This window comes from Scyliorhinus torazame, chromosome 8 (genome assembly GCF_047496885.1).
Source record: "Scyliorhinus torazame isolate Kashiwa2021f chromosome 8, sScyTor2.1, whole genome shotgun sequence".
Taxonomy (NCBI): Eukaryota; Metazoa; Chordata; class Chondrichthyes; order Carcharhiniformes; family Scyliorhinidae; genus Scyliorhinus; species Scyliorhinus torazame.
This window is the reverse complement of record NC_092714.1, coordinates 221,670,521-221,690,390: the sequence shown is the minus strand read 5'-3', so window position 1 is coordinate 221,690,390 and position 19,870 is coordinate 221,670,521. Positions and strand designations below refer to the sequence as shown.

The 19,870-nt window shown below is 54.5% G+C and overlaps 1 protein-coding gene and 1 non-coding gene across 2 annotated transcripts in view; both read left to right on the top strand.

The window, feature by feature from the left end:
* The first annotated feature begins 4,418 nt into the window (after window positions 1-4,418).
* trnap-agg (transfer RNA proline (anticodon AGG)) lies at window positions 4,419-4,509 on the top strand. The gene is given in 2 exon segments: window positions 4,419-4,454; window positions 4,474-4,509. It is a non-coding gene; the product is annotated as a tRNA-Pro (tRNA).
* A 12,248-nt stretch (window positions 4,510-16,757) lies between these two features.
* The window catches only part of hnf4a (hepatocyte nuclear factor 4, alpha), a 285,470-nt gene continuing 282,357 nt past the window's right edge, over window positions 16,758-19,870 (top strand). The window contains exon 1 of the mRNA XM_072514802.1: window positions 16,758-16,865. Coding sequence (XP_072370903.1) covers window positions 16,817-16,865 — 49 coding nt within the window. The 5' untranslated portion in view covers window positions 16,758-16,816. The remainder of the gene's footprint in view (window positions 16,866-19,870) is intronic.

Below are 19,870 nucleotides of genomic sequence, written 5' to 3'. Positions count from 1 at the left end.
CTGCACAAGATCTAGGGACGGTCTGGCTAGCAACTTCCTTTGAGTGGACATGTTATTTACACCGCAGACCAAACAGTCGCACAGCATTTCGGAAAGGGAAGTTCCATATTCACGATATTCGCCTCGTTTTTGTAACCTCGTTAGAAACTCGGTGGCGGACTCTCCTGGGGTCCTCTCTGCCATGTTAAAATGGTACCTCTGCACTATAACTAAAGGTTTCAGGTTAAAATGTTGCATCACTGGGGTCACCAATTGTTCACATGTTTTTGTGTCTGGAGCTGCAGGATATGTAAGGCTTTTTATCACTTCATAAGTATGAGTTCCAGAGGCAGTTATCAATATCACCATCTGTTGGTCAACATCTGTGATAGTGCTCGCTCGGAAAAAGTAATGCATGTGTTCTGCGTACTGTGTCCAATTTCTAAGCTTGTGTCAAACACGTCCAATCATCTGAACAAAGGCATGTTTGCAACAAATAAAATTTTCTGACCTTAGTCTAGCAGTGGAAGGCGGTGGCTGTTCACTCCATGGTGTAGCAGCGTTGACAATAATCCAGTTTTATCCTTATTGCCAGTTTAGTAAGCCACAAACAAATCCGAACTGAGTCGGTTAAAAGAAAACTTGGTTTATTGCAAAACAATTATATTTACAATGTACATCTGGGGTGGGATTCTCCGACCCCCCCCCCCCCCCTTGGGGGGGGGGAGTTGTGGGGGGTGTCATAATATACACCGGTATATCATGGTGCAGACACACACTGATGGCCACACAGTGGGACCAATCAACATACACAACACCGCAGCCAATCACCAGTGAGAGCACACGCACTATAAAAACAGGGGACATCAGAGTTCCCGCTCATTCGAGTAGCAGCTAGCTAGGAGCACAGAGCTCACAGCCTGCAACACAGACATTCACCATGTGCTGAGTGCATCAACTGGTTAGGACAAGGCAAAGGTCTTTAGTTAAAGCTGGTATTGTATTTACCCACAGTTCAAGTATGTTTAAATAGTTAACCTTTTAATAAAATTGTGTTGCAGTACTTCAAGTGTTGGTGACCTGTATGTGATCCAGGACACCCAACACATCATGATATCACTTCCTAGACCTACCTGCAAGTGATCTGCCTTCTGCCAGCATTCCGTCATTCTGCAACATGGACAACATCAGCCCGCCGCCGCCGTTCCGCATTGCCGGCAACCTCGGGGCCAACTGGAAGATTTTCAAACAGTGCTTCCAGCTCTACCTCGAAGCCACGGACAGGGAGGACGCCTCGGACACCAGAAAGATTGCTCTTCTCCTCTCCACAGCCGGGGACCATGCCATCCATATTTTCAACTCTCTCACCTTTGCAGGTGACGAAGACAAGACGAAGTTCAAGATGGTTCTCCTCAAATGTGACACTCACTGCAGTGTAGAGGTGAATGAAAGTTTTGAATGCTACGTGTTCCAGCAGCGTTTGCAGTGTAAGGACGAACCTTTCCAATCCTTTTTAACGCACCTCCGCATCCTTGCGCAATCTTGCAGCTATGGGCCCACCTCCGACGTCATGATACGCGACCAGATCGTTTTCGGTGTTCAGTCGGACCCCCTACGTCAGCAGCTCCTCAAAGTAAAGCAACTCACCCTAGCGACCGCCATCGAGACCTGTGTCCTACATGAAAATGCCACCAGTCGGTACTCCCATATACAAGCGGCTGAAACGGCGCGGCAAGGTCCCTATGAGGCGGAACGGGTCCAAGTGATTGAACACCTCCAGGGCCTCAGCCTGGATGAGGGCGGCCATTTTGCGTGCTTTTCGCAGATTCCCGCGCTTGTACGCACCAAACGAGACGACGACGACATGGAGGAACGTAATGCGCTGGCATGCACCACGCAGGACTGCACCGTGCAAGCGCGGTGGCGCAGTGAACGTGCTGACGTCACGACGTGCAACAACTGTGGCTCCGCCCATTTGAAGCGGCAATGCCCCGCAAAATCTCAACAATGCCAATGATGTGGAAGACTTGGCCACTATGCTGCCTGCTGTCGAGCAGCTCAGCCTTCCAATTCATATCGCTTCAGTCAGCCTCGCAGGAATGTTCGAGCAATTCAACCCACGGTCACCGAGTCCGCTTCCGACCTCCCACACAGCTGTGACACAGAGGACCCGAAGGCGCCTTTTCGAGTCGGTGTCGTAACAAAAAACAGGCTGTTCCCGATGCAAAGACACTGTCGGTATACAGCATCGATCCAGACGATGAGTGGTGTGCCACCCTGATGGTCAACCGGTCCCAAATATGATTCCGCCTGGACACTGGTGCCTCCGCCAATCTCATGGTTTGGTCTGCTTTCCAAAGCCTTTGTGTCAAACCAACCATTTTCCCATCGGCCTGCCAGCTATTGGACTACAATGGCAACATAATTCCTGCTACTGGCTCATGCCAACTCGAAGTGACGCACAAGTCACGAAAAGCCATCCTTCCTTTCGAGATCGTGGGCTCCTCGAAGGACTCTCTGCTTGGCGCACAGGCATGCAAATTGCTAAACCTCGTTCAAAGAGTTCACTCTCTCTCTCCTGATGAGACGTCTGCCTTCCAGGATGCTGACTTCAGGGCACAACTCAACGCCATCATCGACCAGCACCATGACGTCTTTGAAGGCATGGGCACGCTCCCATATACTTACAAGATCATACTCAAACAGAACGCCACGTCTGTGGTGCATGCACCTCGCAGAGTCCCAGCACCCCTCAAGAACCGCCTCAAGCAGCAGCTGCAGGACCTTCAAGACCAAGGAGTGATCTCCAGAGTTACTGAACCAACCGACTGGGTCAGTTCCATGGTCTGCGTAAAGAAGCCTTCCGCCGAGCTCAGAATCTGCATTGATCCAAAGGATCTGAATCGCAACATAATGAGGGAGCACTACCCAATCCCCAAGCGCGAAGAGATCACATGCGAGATGGCTCAGGCCAAGCTCTTCTCCAAACTTGACACTTCAAAAGGATTCTGGCAAATTCAACTAGACAGATCCAGCAGGAAACTGTGTACCTTTAACACCCCTTTTGGCAGATATTGTCACAACAGGATGCCGTTTGGGATCATATCGGCGTCAGAAGTATTCCACAGGATCATGGAACAAATGATGGAAGGCATTGAAGGTGTTCGCGTCTATGTTGACGACATAATCATTTGGTCCACCACCCCGCAGGAGCATATCAGTCGCCTCTAGCGCGTGTTCAAATGCATACAGGATAAGGGCCTACGCCTCAACAGAGCCAAATGCTCCTTCGGCCAGACGGAACTCAAGTTCCTAGGGGACAACATCTCCCAGTTGGGTGTGCGGCCGGATGCGGACAAGGTGGCTGCCATCACAGCCAAGAAAAAGCCAGAGGACAAGAAGGCGGTCCTCCGATTTCGGGGCATGGTCAACTTCCTAGGGAAGTTCATCCCTAACCTCGCCTCTCATACCCCAGCTCTCAGGAACCTGGTCAGGAAGACGACAGACTTCCAATGGCTTCCTGCCCACGAGCGCGAATGGACAGAACTTAAACCCAAACTTACCACGGCCCCGGTATTGGCCTTTTTTGATCCAGCAAAAGAGACAAAAATTTCGACCGATGCCAGCCAATCTGGCATTGGGGCAGTGCTCCTGCAACGCGATGAGGCCTCAGCATGGGCCCCCGTTGCATATACGTCACGCGCCATGACCCCCACGGAACAGCGCTACGTGCAGATAGAAAAGGAGTGCCTGGGCCTGCTGACCGGTGTCGTCACATTTCATGATTATGTGTATGGCCTTCCTCAATTCACCGTCGAGACCGACAATCACCCGCTGGTCAATATAATACAGAAAGACTTGAACGACATGACGCCTCGCCTCCAGTGCATTCTGCTCAAACTCCGACTTTCAGCTCGTATACACCCCGGGCAAAGACCTGATCATAGCCGACGCTCTGTCCAGGGCAGTCAACACCCCGTGTGACCCAGCGGGATTCGCCTGCCAGGTTGACGCCCATGTGGCCTTCGTGGCCTCCAATCTACCGGCCACGGATGAACGCCTCGTCCAAATTCGCCGAGAGACTGCGGCTGACCCCCTGCTACAGCGTGTCATGCGCCACCTGACAGAATGGTGGCTCAAGGGCCAATGCCCGCAGTTCTACAACATCAGAGACGATCTGGCGGTAGTCGATGGTGTCCTCCTGAAGTTGGACCGCATTGTTTTCCTGCTCAGCATGCGCCAGCTCGTCTTGGAACAGCTACACGAGGGCCATCTTGGCGTGGAGAAGTGCCGCTGACGGGCCTGAGAGGCAGTGTACTGGCCTGGCATCAATGACGACATCGCCAACACAGTGCTCAACTGTCCCACCTGTCAGTGGTTCCAGCCGGCCTAACCACGTGAGACCCGACAGCCCCATGAGTTGGTCACGTTAGTGATTTGGCTCGTTGGTCTAGGGGTATGATTCTCGCTTAGGGGCTTCCATTTGCGATAAAATGCGAGAGGTCCCGGGTTCAAATCCCGGACGAGCCCTGTTTATAGGGCAGCACGGTAGCACAGTGGATAGCATTGTGGCTTCACAGCGCCAGGGTCCCAGGTTCAATTCCTCGCTGGGTCACTGTCTGTGTGGAGTCTGCACGTTCTCCCCGTGTCTGCGTGGGTTTCCTCCGGGTGCTCCGGTTTCCTCCCACAGTCCAAAGACGTGCAGGTAAGGTGGATTGGCTATGCTAAATTGCCCTTAATGTCCAAAAAAAGGTTGGGAGGGATTATTGGGTTATGGGGATAGGGTGGAAGTGAGAGCTTAAGTGGGTCGGTGCAGACTCGATGGGCCGAATGGCCTCCTTCTGCACTGTATGTTCTATGTTCTATGTTCTATGTCCCCTTGGTCCAAGGTCGGCATCGACCTGTTCCACGCGCTGGGCAGGGACTATGTTCTGATTGTCGACTATTTTTCAAACTACCCGGAGGTGGTACGTTTGCACGACATCACATCGTCTGCAGTCATCTGTGCCTGTAAGGACACCTTTGCTCGTCACGGCATCCCACTCACTGTGATGTCGGACAATGGCCCCTGCTTCGCAAGCCAGGGATGGTCCAACTTTTCCAGGAGGTACAACTTTGTGCATGTGACATCCAGTCCCCTGTACCCCCAATCCAATGGCAAAGCGGAGAAGGGCGTCCACATAGTCAAACGGCTCCTCTGCAAGGCTGCCGATGCGGGATCCGACTTCGACCTCGCCCTGCTGGCCTATCGCTCGGCCCCACTGTCCACTGGCCTGTCGCCAGCCCAGCTGCTCATGGGTCGCACCCTGAGGACGACGGTGCCGTCCATTCACGTCCCAGACCTCAACCATGTTCCGAGTCCTTCAACGAATGCAACTGTCTAGTGCACAGCACAAGGCGGCTCATGACGCCCGTGCAGCTGATCTCCCTGCTCTGGCTCCAGATGACAATGTCCGCATCCATCTTCCAGATGGTGGCTGGGCTGCAACTGCTGTGGTTCTTCGGCAGGTGGCTCCCCGCTCGTTCCTGGTTCGTCTACTGGATGGTTCCATTCTGCGCCGTAATCAGCGTGCCCTTCGTCTCGTTCTGCGCTCGCTACGTGATCCTCCACCAGTGCCACGCCCTCCTGTTGTCCCTGACCTGGACTATGCAGAGATTCTGGTTACTCTGCATCCTTCTCACTCTGACGCAGTCCAGCCCGCTCCTCAGCTGGTGGCTCCTGACCCACCCTTGAGGCGGTCAACCAGAATTCGTCGCCCACCTCAGAGACTTAATTTGTGAACTTTGCACTAATGGACTCTGGTCTGTTCTGTTCTTCCGTTTAATCGTTCAAGTGGTTTGTATATAGTGTTCATCTCGTTATTTGTGTGACACACTGTTTTTTTCTGCACCAGGCACCTTCCCAGGTAAATAGCTTAGTTTTATGTACATAGTCCTGTAAATATTTCGCATACACATAGTCAGGAACATTCACCATACACTATTTATTGTCACGTAGGCACATTTTTTTATATAAGAGGGGGGATGTCATAATATACACCAGTATATCATGGTGCAGACACACACTGATGGACACACAGTGGGAACAATCAACATACACAACACCGCAGCCAATCACCAGTGAGAGCACATGCACTATAAAGACAGGGGGCATCAGAGTTCCCGCTCATTCGAGTAGCAGCTAGCTAGGAGCACAGAGCTCACAGCCTGCAACACAGACATTCACCATGTGCTGAGTGCATCAACTGGTTAGGACAAGGCAAAGGTCTTTAGTTAAAGCTGGTATCGTGTTTACCCACAGTTCAAGTATATTTAAATAGTTAACCTTTTAATAAAATAGTGTTGCACTACTTCAAGTGTTGGTGACCTGTATGTGATCCAGAACACCCGACACATCAGGGGGGGGCTCTGTGGGGGGGAGGGGCTGGGGGAGTGCCGGGGAGGGGGGGAGAGCGCTGGGGAGGGGATTGAGAGTAAGTTCCGGGGATGGGGGGAGAGTGCAGGGGAGGGGGGAAGAGTACCGGAGAGGGGGGGGAGAGTGCCGGGGTGGGGGGGGGGAAGAGTGCCGGGGAGGGGGGTTGAGTGCGAGTGCCGGGGAGGGGGGGAGAGTGCCGGGGAGGAGGGGTGAGAGTGAGTGCCGGGGAGGGGGGGAGAGTACCGGGGAGGGGGGGAGAGTGCCGCGGAGGGGGGGGAGAGTGCCGGGGAGGGAGGGTGAGGGTGAGTGCCGGGGAGGGAGGGAGAGTGCCGGGGAGGGGGGGCGAGAGTGAGTGCCGGGGAGGGGGGGAGAGTGCAGGGAAGGAGGGGTAGAGTGCTAGGGAGGGGTGTGAGTGCCGGGGAGGGGGGTGAGGGCAAGGGGGGTTGTCCGCCTGGCCAGGTGCCATCCTCCAACAGTCGCGCCCATGCAGCCCATGGCACCTGGCTGCCGGGGGTGGGGGGAGGGGGGGGGAGGATACGGACAATGATGACATGTTGTCGTTCACTTCCCCCCCCCATTCCCCCGCAGGCCGTCATGTTTCCTGATCAGCCAGCGATGTTGGCCGCCATGGCGGCAGCCGCTATTCTACATGTTGTCCTGGAGGAGGAGGAGTGTGCCAGAGAGGCGGTGCAGGCTGCCGCAGAGGAGCATGCCGCAGAGGGGCAGGCGGTAGCCGCCCAGGGTGGAGGGCCTCCCGCTGGACATGACGAGGGGGAGGAGGAGGAGGAGGTGCAGGGGGAGCACGAAGAGGAGGAGGAGCACAAAGAGAGGTAGGAGGACGTCGTGGCGCCACGGCGACGGAGAAGCGTGTCCCTGCCCTGTTCGTCGGACCAGGACCTCACGGACCGAGAATGCAGGAGGAGACTCCGGATGAGCTGGGAAACCGTGGCACGCATCTGCCACCTGCTGGCACACCTGGCACCGCGTGGCACTGGGGGAGGACACCCTCTCCACGTGTCCGTGAAGGTTACGGTGGCCCTGAACCTTTATGCCACGGGGTCATTCCAGGCGCCAAGTGGGGACCTGTCCGGGATCTCGCAGGCATCGGCGCACCGGTGCATCCGGGCAGTGACAGACGCCTTTTATGCCATTGCGGACCGCTACATCCGGTTCCCCGTGGACCGGGCCAGCCAGGATGCCCGGGCCGTGGGCTTCTCTGCCGTGGCCGGTTTTCCCATGGTCCACGGCGCGATCGATGGGATGCACGTCGCCGTGCGGCCACCTGCAGATTACAGGGCCGTGTTCACCAATAGGAAGGGGACCTATTCGATGAACATACAGGTGGTCTGCGACCACCGCATGATTATCCTGCACGTCTGTGCCCGGTACCCGGGAAGTGTTCATGACTCATACGTGTTGTCGCGGTCTTACATCCCCGGCATGTTCGAGGGACGCGACCCCCGGCTGAGGGGCTGGTTGCTGGGTGACAGGTGTTACCCGTTGAGGTCGTGGCTGATGATGCCTATACAGAGGCCACAGAATGACGTGGAGAACAGCTACAATGATGCCCATGCAGCGACAAGGGGTGTGCTCAAATTGCGTTTCAGGTGCCTGGGCCTCTCTGGGGGGACCCTCCAGTATCGGTCAGATAGGGTTGGCCGCATCATTGTGGTGTGCTGCGTCCTGCACAACATAGCCCAGCAGAGGGGCGATGTGCTGCAGGCAGAGGAGGGCGGAGTGGAGGAGCAGCAGGAAAAGGCGCAGTCCTCCCCAGATGAGATGGATGGGGGCAATGGTCAGGGCAGACGGGCTGGACATAGGCGGGTGGCTGCCCACCATTACCAGCTGGGCCAGCAGGGACAGGCTGATAGCCGCCCGGTTCACTGACTAAGGGGCGTGGGAATCGGCGAGTATGGCCACATACTGCACACCATGGCAACATCTGACCACCCTCACCCCCCTTCACCCACCCAGCACCAACACCCTCACCCCCCCACCCACCCAGCACCAACACCATCACCCCCCCACCCACCCACCCACCAACCACACCCACCCCACCAGCATGCATACCACCCCTCCATTGCAGATCCACCTGCGGCACAATGGGCCAGGCTCACACAGTCGCCGGTGGAAGCGTGTCCATTGCAGGCCATGGAAGATGATGACGATCCGCTCTGCATGAGCTCCTGCCTCCACATCATTAGACAATGTCTGACCCATGGCCAGAGTACCACCATCCACCCGGACCATCCCTGCATGCGGCCGTGACACTGCAGCGCATGGTCCCGCCCTCTGCCCGGGGGGATGGCGAGGGTGGCCCGGGGGAGGGGGGGCACACTCACCTGGGGCTGACGTAAAACCACCCCTCACACACACACTGGCGCTCAACGTACATGACACCCCGCAAGCTTCGGACAGAGCGCAAAAGCAGATTCTGTAGGCGTGAAAGTGATTTTAATAACAAACAGTCCATACACGTGCCCTAGCCCCTAAAACCCGTCTGTGCCCTGCACCCATGCCAACTTACTCAGTGTCTAATTGTTTGGCCTTACGGGCCCTTTGACTACGCCTAGGAGTTTCCCCGGACGGTACAGCAGAACTGGAGGTGGACTCCTGCGATTCCTGCCCTCTGACTCGGGATCACTTTGGCAGCCGTTTCCTGGGGCGGCCCGGCCTAGATGTGCCAGGCTGTGGCTCGGGCAACTGGGATGGTGAGCTGCCAGCCTGCCCTGCCTGTACCCACCAGATACACCTGGGACGGAAGGGGGGGAGTCCGAGGTGCTGCAGTGTTCCGGGACCTCCCCTACAGGGGGACCCGGGACGGACCCCAGCACCACCTCCTCCCTCGGGGTGCCCGATGGCCCCCGGGCCTTTACATGGGTCAGGGTGCGAACGGACCGGCCATCCGATGCCCCCCCGACACTTGGAGGCCCGTGCTGGTATCGACAAGGGTCTCGGGTTTGCAGCCATGGAGCTCAGGGAGTTGCTCATCCCTGTCTGTGGCCGTGCGACGCCGGCTAGCACATGGGCAATGGCGCCGATGCCCTCTGCGATGGCCTGCTGAGACTGGGCCATTGCCTGCTGGGAGTGCGCCATGGCCTGCTGAGACTGGGCCAGGGCGTTGAGCGCCTCTGCCATCTGCCGCTGGGTCTGGCTCATGGCTTCCTGTGAGAGGGAAGCCATGTCCTGGGCCACCCACGCTGCCTTCATGGAATGCCCCTTGCCTCGCATACTGCTCCCCATGTCTGACACCGTCGCACCCATTGCCTCCACCGCGGACGCCACCCGTGCGATTTCGGCCTGGGTGGCACGCATGACCGGCACTACTCCCAGCTCCTGGACGCGGGCGCACCTCTCCACCTGCGTCTACAGCTGCTGCAAGCCGGCCGTCATCCTTTTCCTTCGTCCCAGGTCTGGTGGCTGCATCGGGTCTATGGGTGGGTGCGGTAACTCCAGGAACCCAGGACCCGTCTGGGCGGCAGATGTTCGCTTGCGCCAGGATGCCCTCCGACCTCCCGGCACCTCTGCTGCTCCTACCTCCACCTGCAGTACTGGTACGACTGTGTTGTGCGCACCAGTGAGTGTACCAGACGCCTCATCACTAAAGTGCCCAACCGAGGTGAGTGTTCCTGCGATGGTGGAGGGTGTTGGAGACAGCAGTGGCATTGTGTCGTGAGCATCGTCCGACTCAGAGTCCACGGTACTCTGGGGTGGCGGTTTGTCTCTACCCGTCCACTGTGTGTCAGTGTCCTGTATTTCGGTGTCATGTGTGTCGGTGTCCTGGTTAGGGCTGTCCTGGGTAGGGGTGTCCTGGGTAGTGGTGTCCTGGGTAGGGCTGTCCTGGGTAGTGGTGTCCTGGGTAGTGGTGTCCTGGGTAGGGCTGACCTGGGTAGGTGTGTCCTGGGTAGTGGTGTCCTGGGTAGTGGTGTCCTGGGTAGGGCTGTCCTGGGTAGGGGTGTCTGGGTAGTGGTGTCCTGGGTAGTGGTGTCCTGGGTAGGGGTGTCCTGTGTAGGGGTGACCTGGGTAGGGGTGTCCTGGGTAGTGGTGGCCTGGGTAGTGGTGTCCTGGGTAGGGCTGTCCTGGGTTGGGCTGACCTGGGTAGGTGTGTCCTGGGTAGTGGTGTCCTGGGTAGGGCTGTCCTGTGTAGGGGTGACCTGGGTAGGGGTGTCCTGGGTAGTGGTGGCCTGGGTAGTGGTGTCCTGGGTAGGGCTGTCCTGGTTGGGCTGTCCTGGGTAGTGGTGTCCTGTATAGGGCTGTCCTGGGTAGTGGTGTCCTGGGTAGGGCTGTCCTGGATAGGGCTGTCCTGGGTAGTGGTGTCCTGGGTAGTGGTGTCCTGGGTCGGGCTGACCTGGGTAGGTGTGTCCTGGGTAGTGGTGTCCTGGGTAGTGGTGTCCTGGGTAGGGGTGTCCTGGGTAGGGCTGTCCTGGGTAGTGGTGTCCTGGATAGTGGTGTCCTGGGTAGTGGTGTCCTGGGTAGTGGTGTCCTGGGTAGGGCTGTCCTGTGTAGGGCTGTCCTGGGCAGTGGTGTCCTGGGTAGGGCTGACCTGGGTAGGGGTGTCCTGGTTAGGGCTGATCTGGGTAGTGGTGTCCTGGGTAGGGCTGTCCTGTGTAGGGGTGACCTGGGTAGGGGTGTCCTGGGTAGTGGTGGCCTGGGTAGTGGTGGCCTGGGTAGTGGTGTCCTGGGTAGGGCTGTCCTGTGTAGGGGTGACCTGGGTAGGGGTGTCCTGTGTAGGGCTGTCCTGTGTAGGGGTGACCTGGGTAGGGGTGTCCTGGGTAGTGGTGGCCTGGGTAGTGGTGTCCTGGGGAGGGCTGTCCTGGTTGGGCTGTCCTGGGTAGGGCTGTCCTGGGTAGGGCTGTCCTGGGTAGTGGTGTCCTGGGTAGTGGTGTCCTGGGTAGGGCTGTCCTGGGTAGTGGTGTCCTGGGTAGGGCTGATCTGGGTAGGGGTGTCATGGGTAGGGCTGTCCTGGGTAGTGGTGTCCTGGGTAGGGCTGTCCTGGGTAGTGGTGTCCTGGGTAGGGCTGATCTGGGTAGGAGTGTCCTGGGTAGGGCTGTCCTGGGTAGTGGTGGCCTGGGTAGGGGTGTCCTGGGTAGGGCTGTCCTGGGTAGTGGTGTCCTGGGTAGGGCTGATCTGGGTAGGGGTGTCCTGGGTAGGGCTGTCCTGGGTAGTGGTGGCCTGGGTAGGGGTGTCCTGGGTAGGGCTGTCCTGGGTAGTGGTGTCCTGGTTAGGGCTGACCTGGAATGGGCTGTCCTGGGTAGTGGTGTCCTGGGTAGTGGTGTCCTGGATAGGGCTGACCTGGGTAGGGGTGACCTGGGTAGGGGTGTCCTGGGTAGTGGTGGCCTGGGTAGTGGTGTCCTGGGTAGGGCTGTCCTGGTTGGGCTGTCCTGGGTAGGGCTGTCCTGTGTAGGGCTGTCCTGGGTAGTGGTGTCCTGTGTAGTGCTGACCTGGAATGGGCTGTCCTGGGTAGTGGTGTCCTGTGTAGTGCTGTCCTGGGTAGTGGTGTCCTGCGTAGTGGTGTCCTGGGTAGGGCTGTCCTGTGTAGGGCTGTCCTGGGTAGGGCTGTCCTGGGTAGTGGTGTCCTGGGTAGTGGTGTCCTGACTAGTGGTGGCCTGGGTAGTGATGTCCTGGGTAGTGGTGTCCTGGGTAGGGCTGTCCTGGGTAGTGGTGTCCTGGGTAGTGGTGTCCTGGGTAGGGCTGTCCTGTGTAGGGCTGTCCTGGGTAGGGCTGTCCTGGGTAGTGGTGTCCTGGGTAGTGGTGTCCTGACTAGTGGTGGCCTGGGTAGTGATGTCCTGGGTAGTGGTGTCCTGGGTAGGGCTGACCTGGGTAGTGGTGTCCTGACTAGTGGTGGCCTGGGTAGTGATGTCCTGGGTAGTGGTGTCCTGGGTAGTGGTGTCCTGACTAGTGGTGTCCTGGCTAGTGGTGGCCTGGGTAGTGGTGTCCTGGGTAGTGGTGTCCTGGGTAGGGCTGACCTGGGTCGGGGTGTCCTGGGTAGGGCTGTCCTGTGTAGGGCTGTCCTGGGTAGGGCTGTCCTGGGTAGTGGTGTCCTGACTAGTGGTGGCCTGGGTAGTGATGTCCTGGGTAGTGGTGTCCTGACTAGTGGTGGCCTGGGTAGTGGTGTCCTGGGTAGGGCTGACCTGGGTAGGGGTGACCTGGGTAGTGGTGTCCTGACTAGTGGTGTCCTGACTAGGGGTGTCCTGGGTAGTGGTGTCCTGGGTAGGGCTGTCCTGGGCAGTGGTGTCCTGGGTAGTGGTGTCCTGGATAGGGGTGTCCTGGGTAGGGCTGACCTGGGTAGTGGTGTCCTGGGTAGGGCTGACCTGGGTAGGGGTGTCCTGGGTAGGGCTGTCCTGGGCAGTGGTGTCCTGGGTAGGGCTGACCTGGGTAGTGGTGTCCTGGGTAGGGCTGATCTGGGTAGGGGTGTCCTGGGTAGGGCTGTCCTGGGCAGTGGTGTCCTGGGTAGGGCTGACCTGGGTAGTGGTGTCCTGGGTAGGGCTGATCTGGGTAGGGGTGTCCTGGGTAGGGCTGTCCTGGGTAGGGCTGTCCTGGATAGGGGTGTCCTGGGTAGTGGTGTCCTGGGTAGTGGTGTCCTGGGTAGGGCTGATCTGGGTAGGGCTGTCCTGTGTAGGGGTGTCCTGGGTAGTGGTGTCCTGGGTAGTGGTGTCCTGGGTAGGGCTGATCTGGGTAGGGCTGTCCTGTGTAGGGGTGTCCTGGGTAGGGCTGTCCTTTGAAGGGCTGTCCTGGGTAGTGGTGTCCTGGCGACGGGGGTCTGTGGCTGCCCCCCTCGTCGTGGGTGGCACATGCCTGCGTCGCCCTGCTGCTCTGGGTCTCTCCCTCTCTCGTGGCCGCCCTGCGCCGTCCTGTGTGTGTCGCATGCCAGAGGGGCCGGGTCTCTCCCTCTCTCGTGGCCGCCCTGCCGCGTCCTGCGGGCAGTCGGCATCCGTGGGGACGGGTGCATCAACGTTTGGTCTTGCAATACATTATACAGCATGCATGGTTAGACACACGGGCAGTGATTGGGGGATATGGGGGATATGGGGGACATGGGGTAGGGAGGCGATGGGGGAGGGGGGATTATGAGGAGAGGGATATGGGGAGGGGGGAGATGGAGAGGAAGGATGTGGGGGAGGGGGGATATGGGGGAATGGCGACGGGCCGTGTGTGGCTCACTTGCTGTTGGGCCCCCGACCTCTGCATCGGCAACCTCCCGGTCCTCAGGTCCGCCAGCCAGTTCCAGGGCCCTTTCCTCATGAGCGGTGAGTGGTCTCTCATCAGCTGGGCCCCCTCCAGTCCTCTCACGCTCCCTGTTGTTGTGTGCACGCTTCTCCTGTGTGGGGCGGGCGGGTGGGTGGCAGGGGTAAAGGGCAACAGTGTTAGACAGGTATATGAATGCATGCCAGCGGTTGCGCGTATATTGGCAGAGGTGCGCAGCACATTAGGGTTCGGGTTGAGTTAGCGTTAGGGTTGGTTGCACCTGGGGGTGTGCCGCACATCGGGGTGGGGGTTGGGGGGGGGAGGGGGGGGGGGCTCACCCTGGCTGCCCTGACAAGGTCGTTCACCTTCTTGTGGCACTGGGTGCCTGTCCTTGGTGTCACAGCCACAGCGCTGACGGCCTCTGCCACCTCCCTCCACAGGCGCCGGCTGAGGTGTGGGGTGACCCTGCGGCATTGTCCGGGGTACAGGGCCTCCCTCCTCTCCTCTACTGCGTCCAGGAGCGCCTTGGTGTCGCGCCCCTGAAACCTCGGGGCTGCGCGGCGGGTGCACATCTTAGCGGGTCTTCCGGGGGGGGGGGCGCGTCTTTTGTGCTGTGACGCCGAGCGGCGTTGATGATGCCGCGCACCGTCAGTGACGCGGTGCGTCCACGGCGGGTGACGCCGTCGCGAATGGTGTCACGCCGCTGCTAGCCCATTTGGGTCCGGAGACTTTGCGCCGTTTGGGGGGGCCCAACACCGGAGTGTTCTGCGCCGTTTTTGGCACCGGGTCCCGGCCATCGCGCCGGTTTTCGGAGAATCCCGTCCCTGATCTCTGCCGGGTCTATCCTGTCGGTTCCATACCTGGCCAACTTTATATAGATCACATTCATGAATGTCCTTGGATTCCCCGTCCCCTAAACGGGGTAGCTTGAATTCGACGAGACTCACATGGAGATTGCTCCAACCTCGTTGGTCTCGTGCATAACACTACCTTTATCCGTTATTCAGGCCCAGGACTGACTCTGCATGCCTGCACATGGCAAAGAGGAAGAATAGCATGAAAACCAAGGTCAGGTGACCAGGTATGGAGCACCATGAGCAACAAGTTTCCCAGGTAAGGGGCAAGGGAGGTGGACAGGGAAATGTTCCTAGAAGTATTCCAGAGGCAGGGATAAAAGACAGGGAATAGGAATAGGTTTAAGTTACATTAAGTCAAAAGAAGAAGCAGAGAACCAGGCTCCAAATTAATTAAAGAGCAGTGGGGAGCAGACGTTAGGTGAAGTGGGCTTGAGAGAAGGCTTGAAGATCGAGAAGGCAGCCAAAGGTTGGTGGTTCCGTGCGGCAAGCTGTTGGGGCAAAGGTATCCCTTTTGGAGCAGTGAAGCTCTGTTTGGAAGAGCTGAAGATCTGAAAATGTTCTTGTAAGTTGATACTTGAATGTTCTCGGAAATCCAGGGAAAGGAATTTTGGAAGGTGGGATTGAAACTCTGCGAGGTGAGCTTTTGTTGAGACCATACGAGTGGGAATGACTTTTGGAGAGAATTCCAAAGCGACACCTTCAAATTTGGAGGTAGAAAAGGCTTGCGAGAAAGGTCCAGCTCACAATCTGGCATATTTCTGAGTTGGTTGGTGAGAAATATGTGGAATCTGATTTGGTCGCAGCTTTCATTTATTGTGTAGTGTGGCGTGTTTTTTCATTCACATTTACCTCATATTTAACCTGAATGTTAGAGTATAAGATTAATATTATACATTGTTTTACCTTGCTGAGCTTGCATAGGAAAATTTATTTTTGTTTGTTCAAAACCCACGGAACCTTGTGCCTTTATTCACTTAGTGTCTTGAATCTCAAAATTTGTCCACTTTAAACAACTTTAATCGTCTCTAATTGGATCCCCCCCCCCCCCCCCACTCACCCCTCTCCCCACTCCCTCCACAACCCAGGATCCGGCCAAAGATTCTCAAAAGGCTTATTTCCCTGGCTGATGAATCTAGAACCAGGGGACACAGTCTCAGAATAAGGTTTCGGCCTTTTAAGGCTGAGAAGAGGAGGGATTTCTTCATCAGAGGGTGGCGAATATTTGGAATTGTCCACCCCAGAGCACTGTGGAAGCTCAGCCATAGGACCATAGAATCTCCCCAGTGCAGAAGGAGGCCAGTTGGCCCATCGAGTCTGTACTGACCCTCTGTAAGAGCACCCTACCTAGGCCAACTCCCCCGCCCTATCCCCGTAACTCCACCTAATCTGCGCATATTTGGATACTAAGAGGCAATTTTGCATGCCAAATCCACCTAACCTGAATGCCTTTGGATGGTGGGAGGAAACTAGAGCACCCGGGAGAAACCCACGCAGCCATGTGGAGAACTTGCAAACTCCACATGGACAGTTACCCAAGCTCAGAATTAAACCCATGTCCCTGGTGCTGCAGCAGTGCTAACCATTGTGTCACCCAATATGTTCAAGACAAGACAGAAGTCAGCAGATTTCTGGATACTAATGATATCCGGGGATATGGGGATAGTGGAGAAAAATTACATCGAGGTAGATGATCAGTCATAATATGTTTGAATTTCTTGATGGGCCGAATGGCATACTCCTGCTCTTATTTCCAGTGTTCCTAAGTTTCTAATACCTGTTGGTCAGACAATCAAAAAGGGATCAATTTAAGCTTTATTTGCTAATTATTAATAGCCATGCATGTGAATCATTTGACAGATCCCAGCTGTAGCAACAGGTTAAAATTATAGCAAAGGTTGCCTAAGAATCCAGGGATTACCCTTGTTGATAAAATAAACAAAATACCTCACCGTGAGCCACCAAATTTCTTGCAAAAAAAAGCCTATGTCGGTCTCTTACACTGTTTAGAAGGAATTGTTGCAGGAGCATTGTCTCTCCGCAATTACAGTGAAAACATAACTAGAAAAAAGGTTTAAAGATGGGCGCCAGGATGAAATTTAAAAGCCACAGCAATAAAAGCTTTGATACAAGCTTTGTTTTAGTTTGTCTTGCCTCATGATTACCATAGTAACTGCTCCCTTATAGATTCTCTTCCAAAACAGCCTGGTTACTGTTTAACATCCCCACCCATATTAGGCTTGATTAGAAAAATCAATATGATAACATAATACACACACAACCACTCGCAACACCAAAAACCACGTGAAATACTCTTTGTTAACTTTCCTTTTACTCCTCAAAACTTCTTGTGGGCCCAATTTTAAAACTGAGAAGGAAAAGGATGGTCAATGCAAGCACACAGTCAAATACGAATATGGAGATTCCATATGGTAAGTTTAATTTTTATCTTCTATTTCTGGTTAGTTGTGAATGAAGAACCTGGATGAAAATATTCAGTAAGTCCTGGAACATGGATTTGTTTTTTTACCCCAGCTTGGGATATCTGCTATTGACTTCAGTGGTCGAAGCTATTACATAGACGCTTATAGTTAAGAGCCGTTTGATCAGCTGGTCTTTTAGCCCTGTTGTAAATTTAATGTGGCAAAGCCTTCCATGGCAACAGGATTCTTTGTGTTCATTTCAGTCACAGTTTATTATATGTGCATTACTGTGACTTTCCAAAGTAAAACGCACCTTTCTCGCACCTACTTCTGTCAGGTAAGATTACCATTTTCTTGCTGCTATTTCTACAGTTGAGAAAATACTTTTTGTGTCATCAACTAGACAATGCTTTTACTCTTGAACTGTACTTGAGTTTGAAATAATGACTGATACAAGGATATATCAAAACATGAAATTACAAGAGCTTCCATTAACATGATGGTAAAAGTTTTTTTAAATAAAACTAGCTAATAAATGATTAATTCTACTACCAAGAGATGTTGGTGAGCCGTAAAGTATTCAGTATTAGTTTTAAATCGATCAATCATTGTTGGAAATGTGTTTTAACGTATGCAAACTCCATTAAACTACAAGTAGAAATATGAACGTTATATACGGAGTAGCACCATTATACAATATAGGCTGCCAATGAAAGCAGCATCTAAGCTGTTACCGAGAAGATAAAGGTTATTTGCAATGTTTTTGCAAGGTATTCTCAAGGGATTCATACGATATCAGGCCATAAATGATGGTGATCATGCGAACCCCGCATTGGCTTCATAGTTTTCCAATGTGCCCTGAATACTGCTGTATATGTAATACTGTAGGAGGAACATCTGATGAGAAAAAGATTTGCTGGACTATGGGGAAAGGGGCAGGGCATGGGCCTCAGCTGAGTTGCTCTTCCAGAGAGCCAAATGATATGCATGATGGGCCAAATGGCCTCTTTTTGTGCTGTGACCAGTCTATAATTCTATGGGCAATGGTGAGCTTAACCCTATCGGTCAGGCAGAAACTGGGCTAGTGGACAGATAACATGCTCAAGTCACTTCCACACCAAGGAGCTGCAGGGAGCTGTCCAATTGAAATTTCAATCTGCTCAACTAACCAGGCAGTAAATTTTCCTGCCGAAGGTCATCAGGTACCATCTTATTATATGCATGGTAAGTCCCAAAGGCTTCATTGGTACCCAGTAACAATACTGGAGGTGACAGTAGCATTATGGTAATGTCACTGGACTAGTCATCCAGAGACCCAGGCTTTGGCGACATGGGTTCAAATCCCACCACAGCAGCTGATCAGATTTAGATCCAAGTAATAAATCTGGAATTGAAAACTACTCTCAGTAATGGTGATCATGAAACTGTTGTCGATTGTTGTAGAAAGCCACTAATGCCCTTTAGGGAAGGAAGGAAATCTGCCATCCTTATCTTGCCTGGCCTACATATGACCCCAGAACCACAGTTAAATGGTTCACTCTTAACTGCCCTCTGAAATTACCCATTAAGGGCAATTGGCAATGGACAACAAATGCTGGCCTTGACTAATGAAAAAAATAGCAATTATAACTCTGAACGGGAAGGTGCAGTATATTTCCTGTCAGAACAATATAACAAGAGAGGGGATTGGGGCCAGGACAAGCACAAAAAGGCACGGGCGGGATTCTCTGTCTCGCCGGCCCTGTTTTCAGCAGCGTGCCCCCACCGGCAACGGGATCCTCTGTCCCCACAGCCGGCCAATGGGGTTTCCCATTGTGACCACTCCCACACTGTTGGGGAAACCCTTGGGCGTGGGTACGCTGCCGTCGAAGTGGAGGATCCCGCCGATGGAGAATCCTGCAACACATTTTTAACGTCTTTTTCACCTTTCTTGTGAACTCAGGAGGAGAAGGACTTCCTTGCCCTGGGCTCATCAACCACCAAGACCCCCCCCCCCCCCCCCCCCCCCACACACACACACACAACCCACCACGTCCATTTCACGGTTGTGTGTCTCCCCTCCAGGAAGGTCACTGCAGTAAATCAGGCCACTTACCTGGTCTCGGCAGACAGTCTCCAGCCACAAGATGTTCTGTCACTTCCTGTCAAACATCCCACCCAGAACGAATAGGAAGTTGGCTGGTGAGAATTCAACGTGGCTCAGGAATTAAAATATCCCAGAGCTGATCTCCAGGCAGCATTGAGTTTCAAATTAAAACTGCTGCCCATGGAAACAAAATCGGCCCTGATTTAAAATGGAGTCGACGTGTGTTTAACATGGACTGCGTTCATTTGTTGTTGGTGCTTCATTCACTTTTTCAAATATTTCTGCGTTGCAGAGTTGAGGCAACTTAGCAGACTCTGTGCCATTTCAAAATGATTATGTTTGATTTATTCCGGCAAGTATAGTAGTTGTGATGATGTTTGCAGCTTCTTTTAGCGAATTACTAAGAAATGCTTTATCCATGTCAGCCATGGCCATGGTTGATAGCATCCTCACCTCTAAGTCAGAAGGTTGTGGGTACAAGTCACAGTCCAGAGAACTGAGCATCAGACCCTAGGCTGGCACGCCTGTGGAATACTGATGGAACGCTGCTGTCAGAGGTGCCATCTTTCTGATGTGGCGTTAAACTAAGGGGTCCATCAGCCCTCCCACATGCAAGGAAAAGATCCCATGGCACCATTTGAAGTAAAGGTTTGGAGTTCACCCTGCCAATTTTTATCCCTCAATAGTTTATCCAGCCATTATCATATTGATGTTGGAGGGAGCAGGCTGTGTGCAAAATTGGCGGCCAGGTCCTCTCCATTACGATGATTGCAGTTCAAAAGTACTTAATTGGCTTTAAAGCAGCTTTAAAGGTGCTTTGAGATGTCCAGTGGTCATGAAAGGCATGACCACTGTTCTATCTGTAGGCTACTGCAGAAAATACGGAAGCATGGGATTCAGGGAGATTTAGCAGTTTGGATCAGAAATT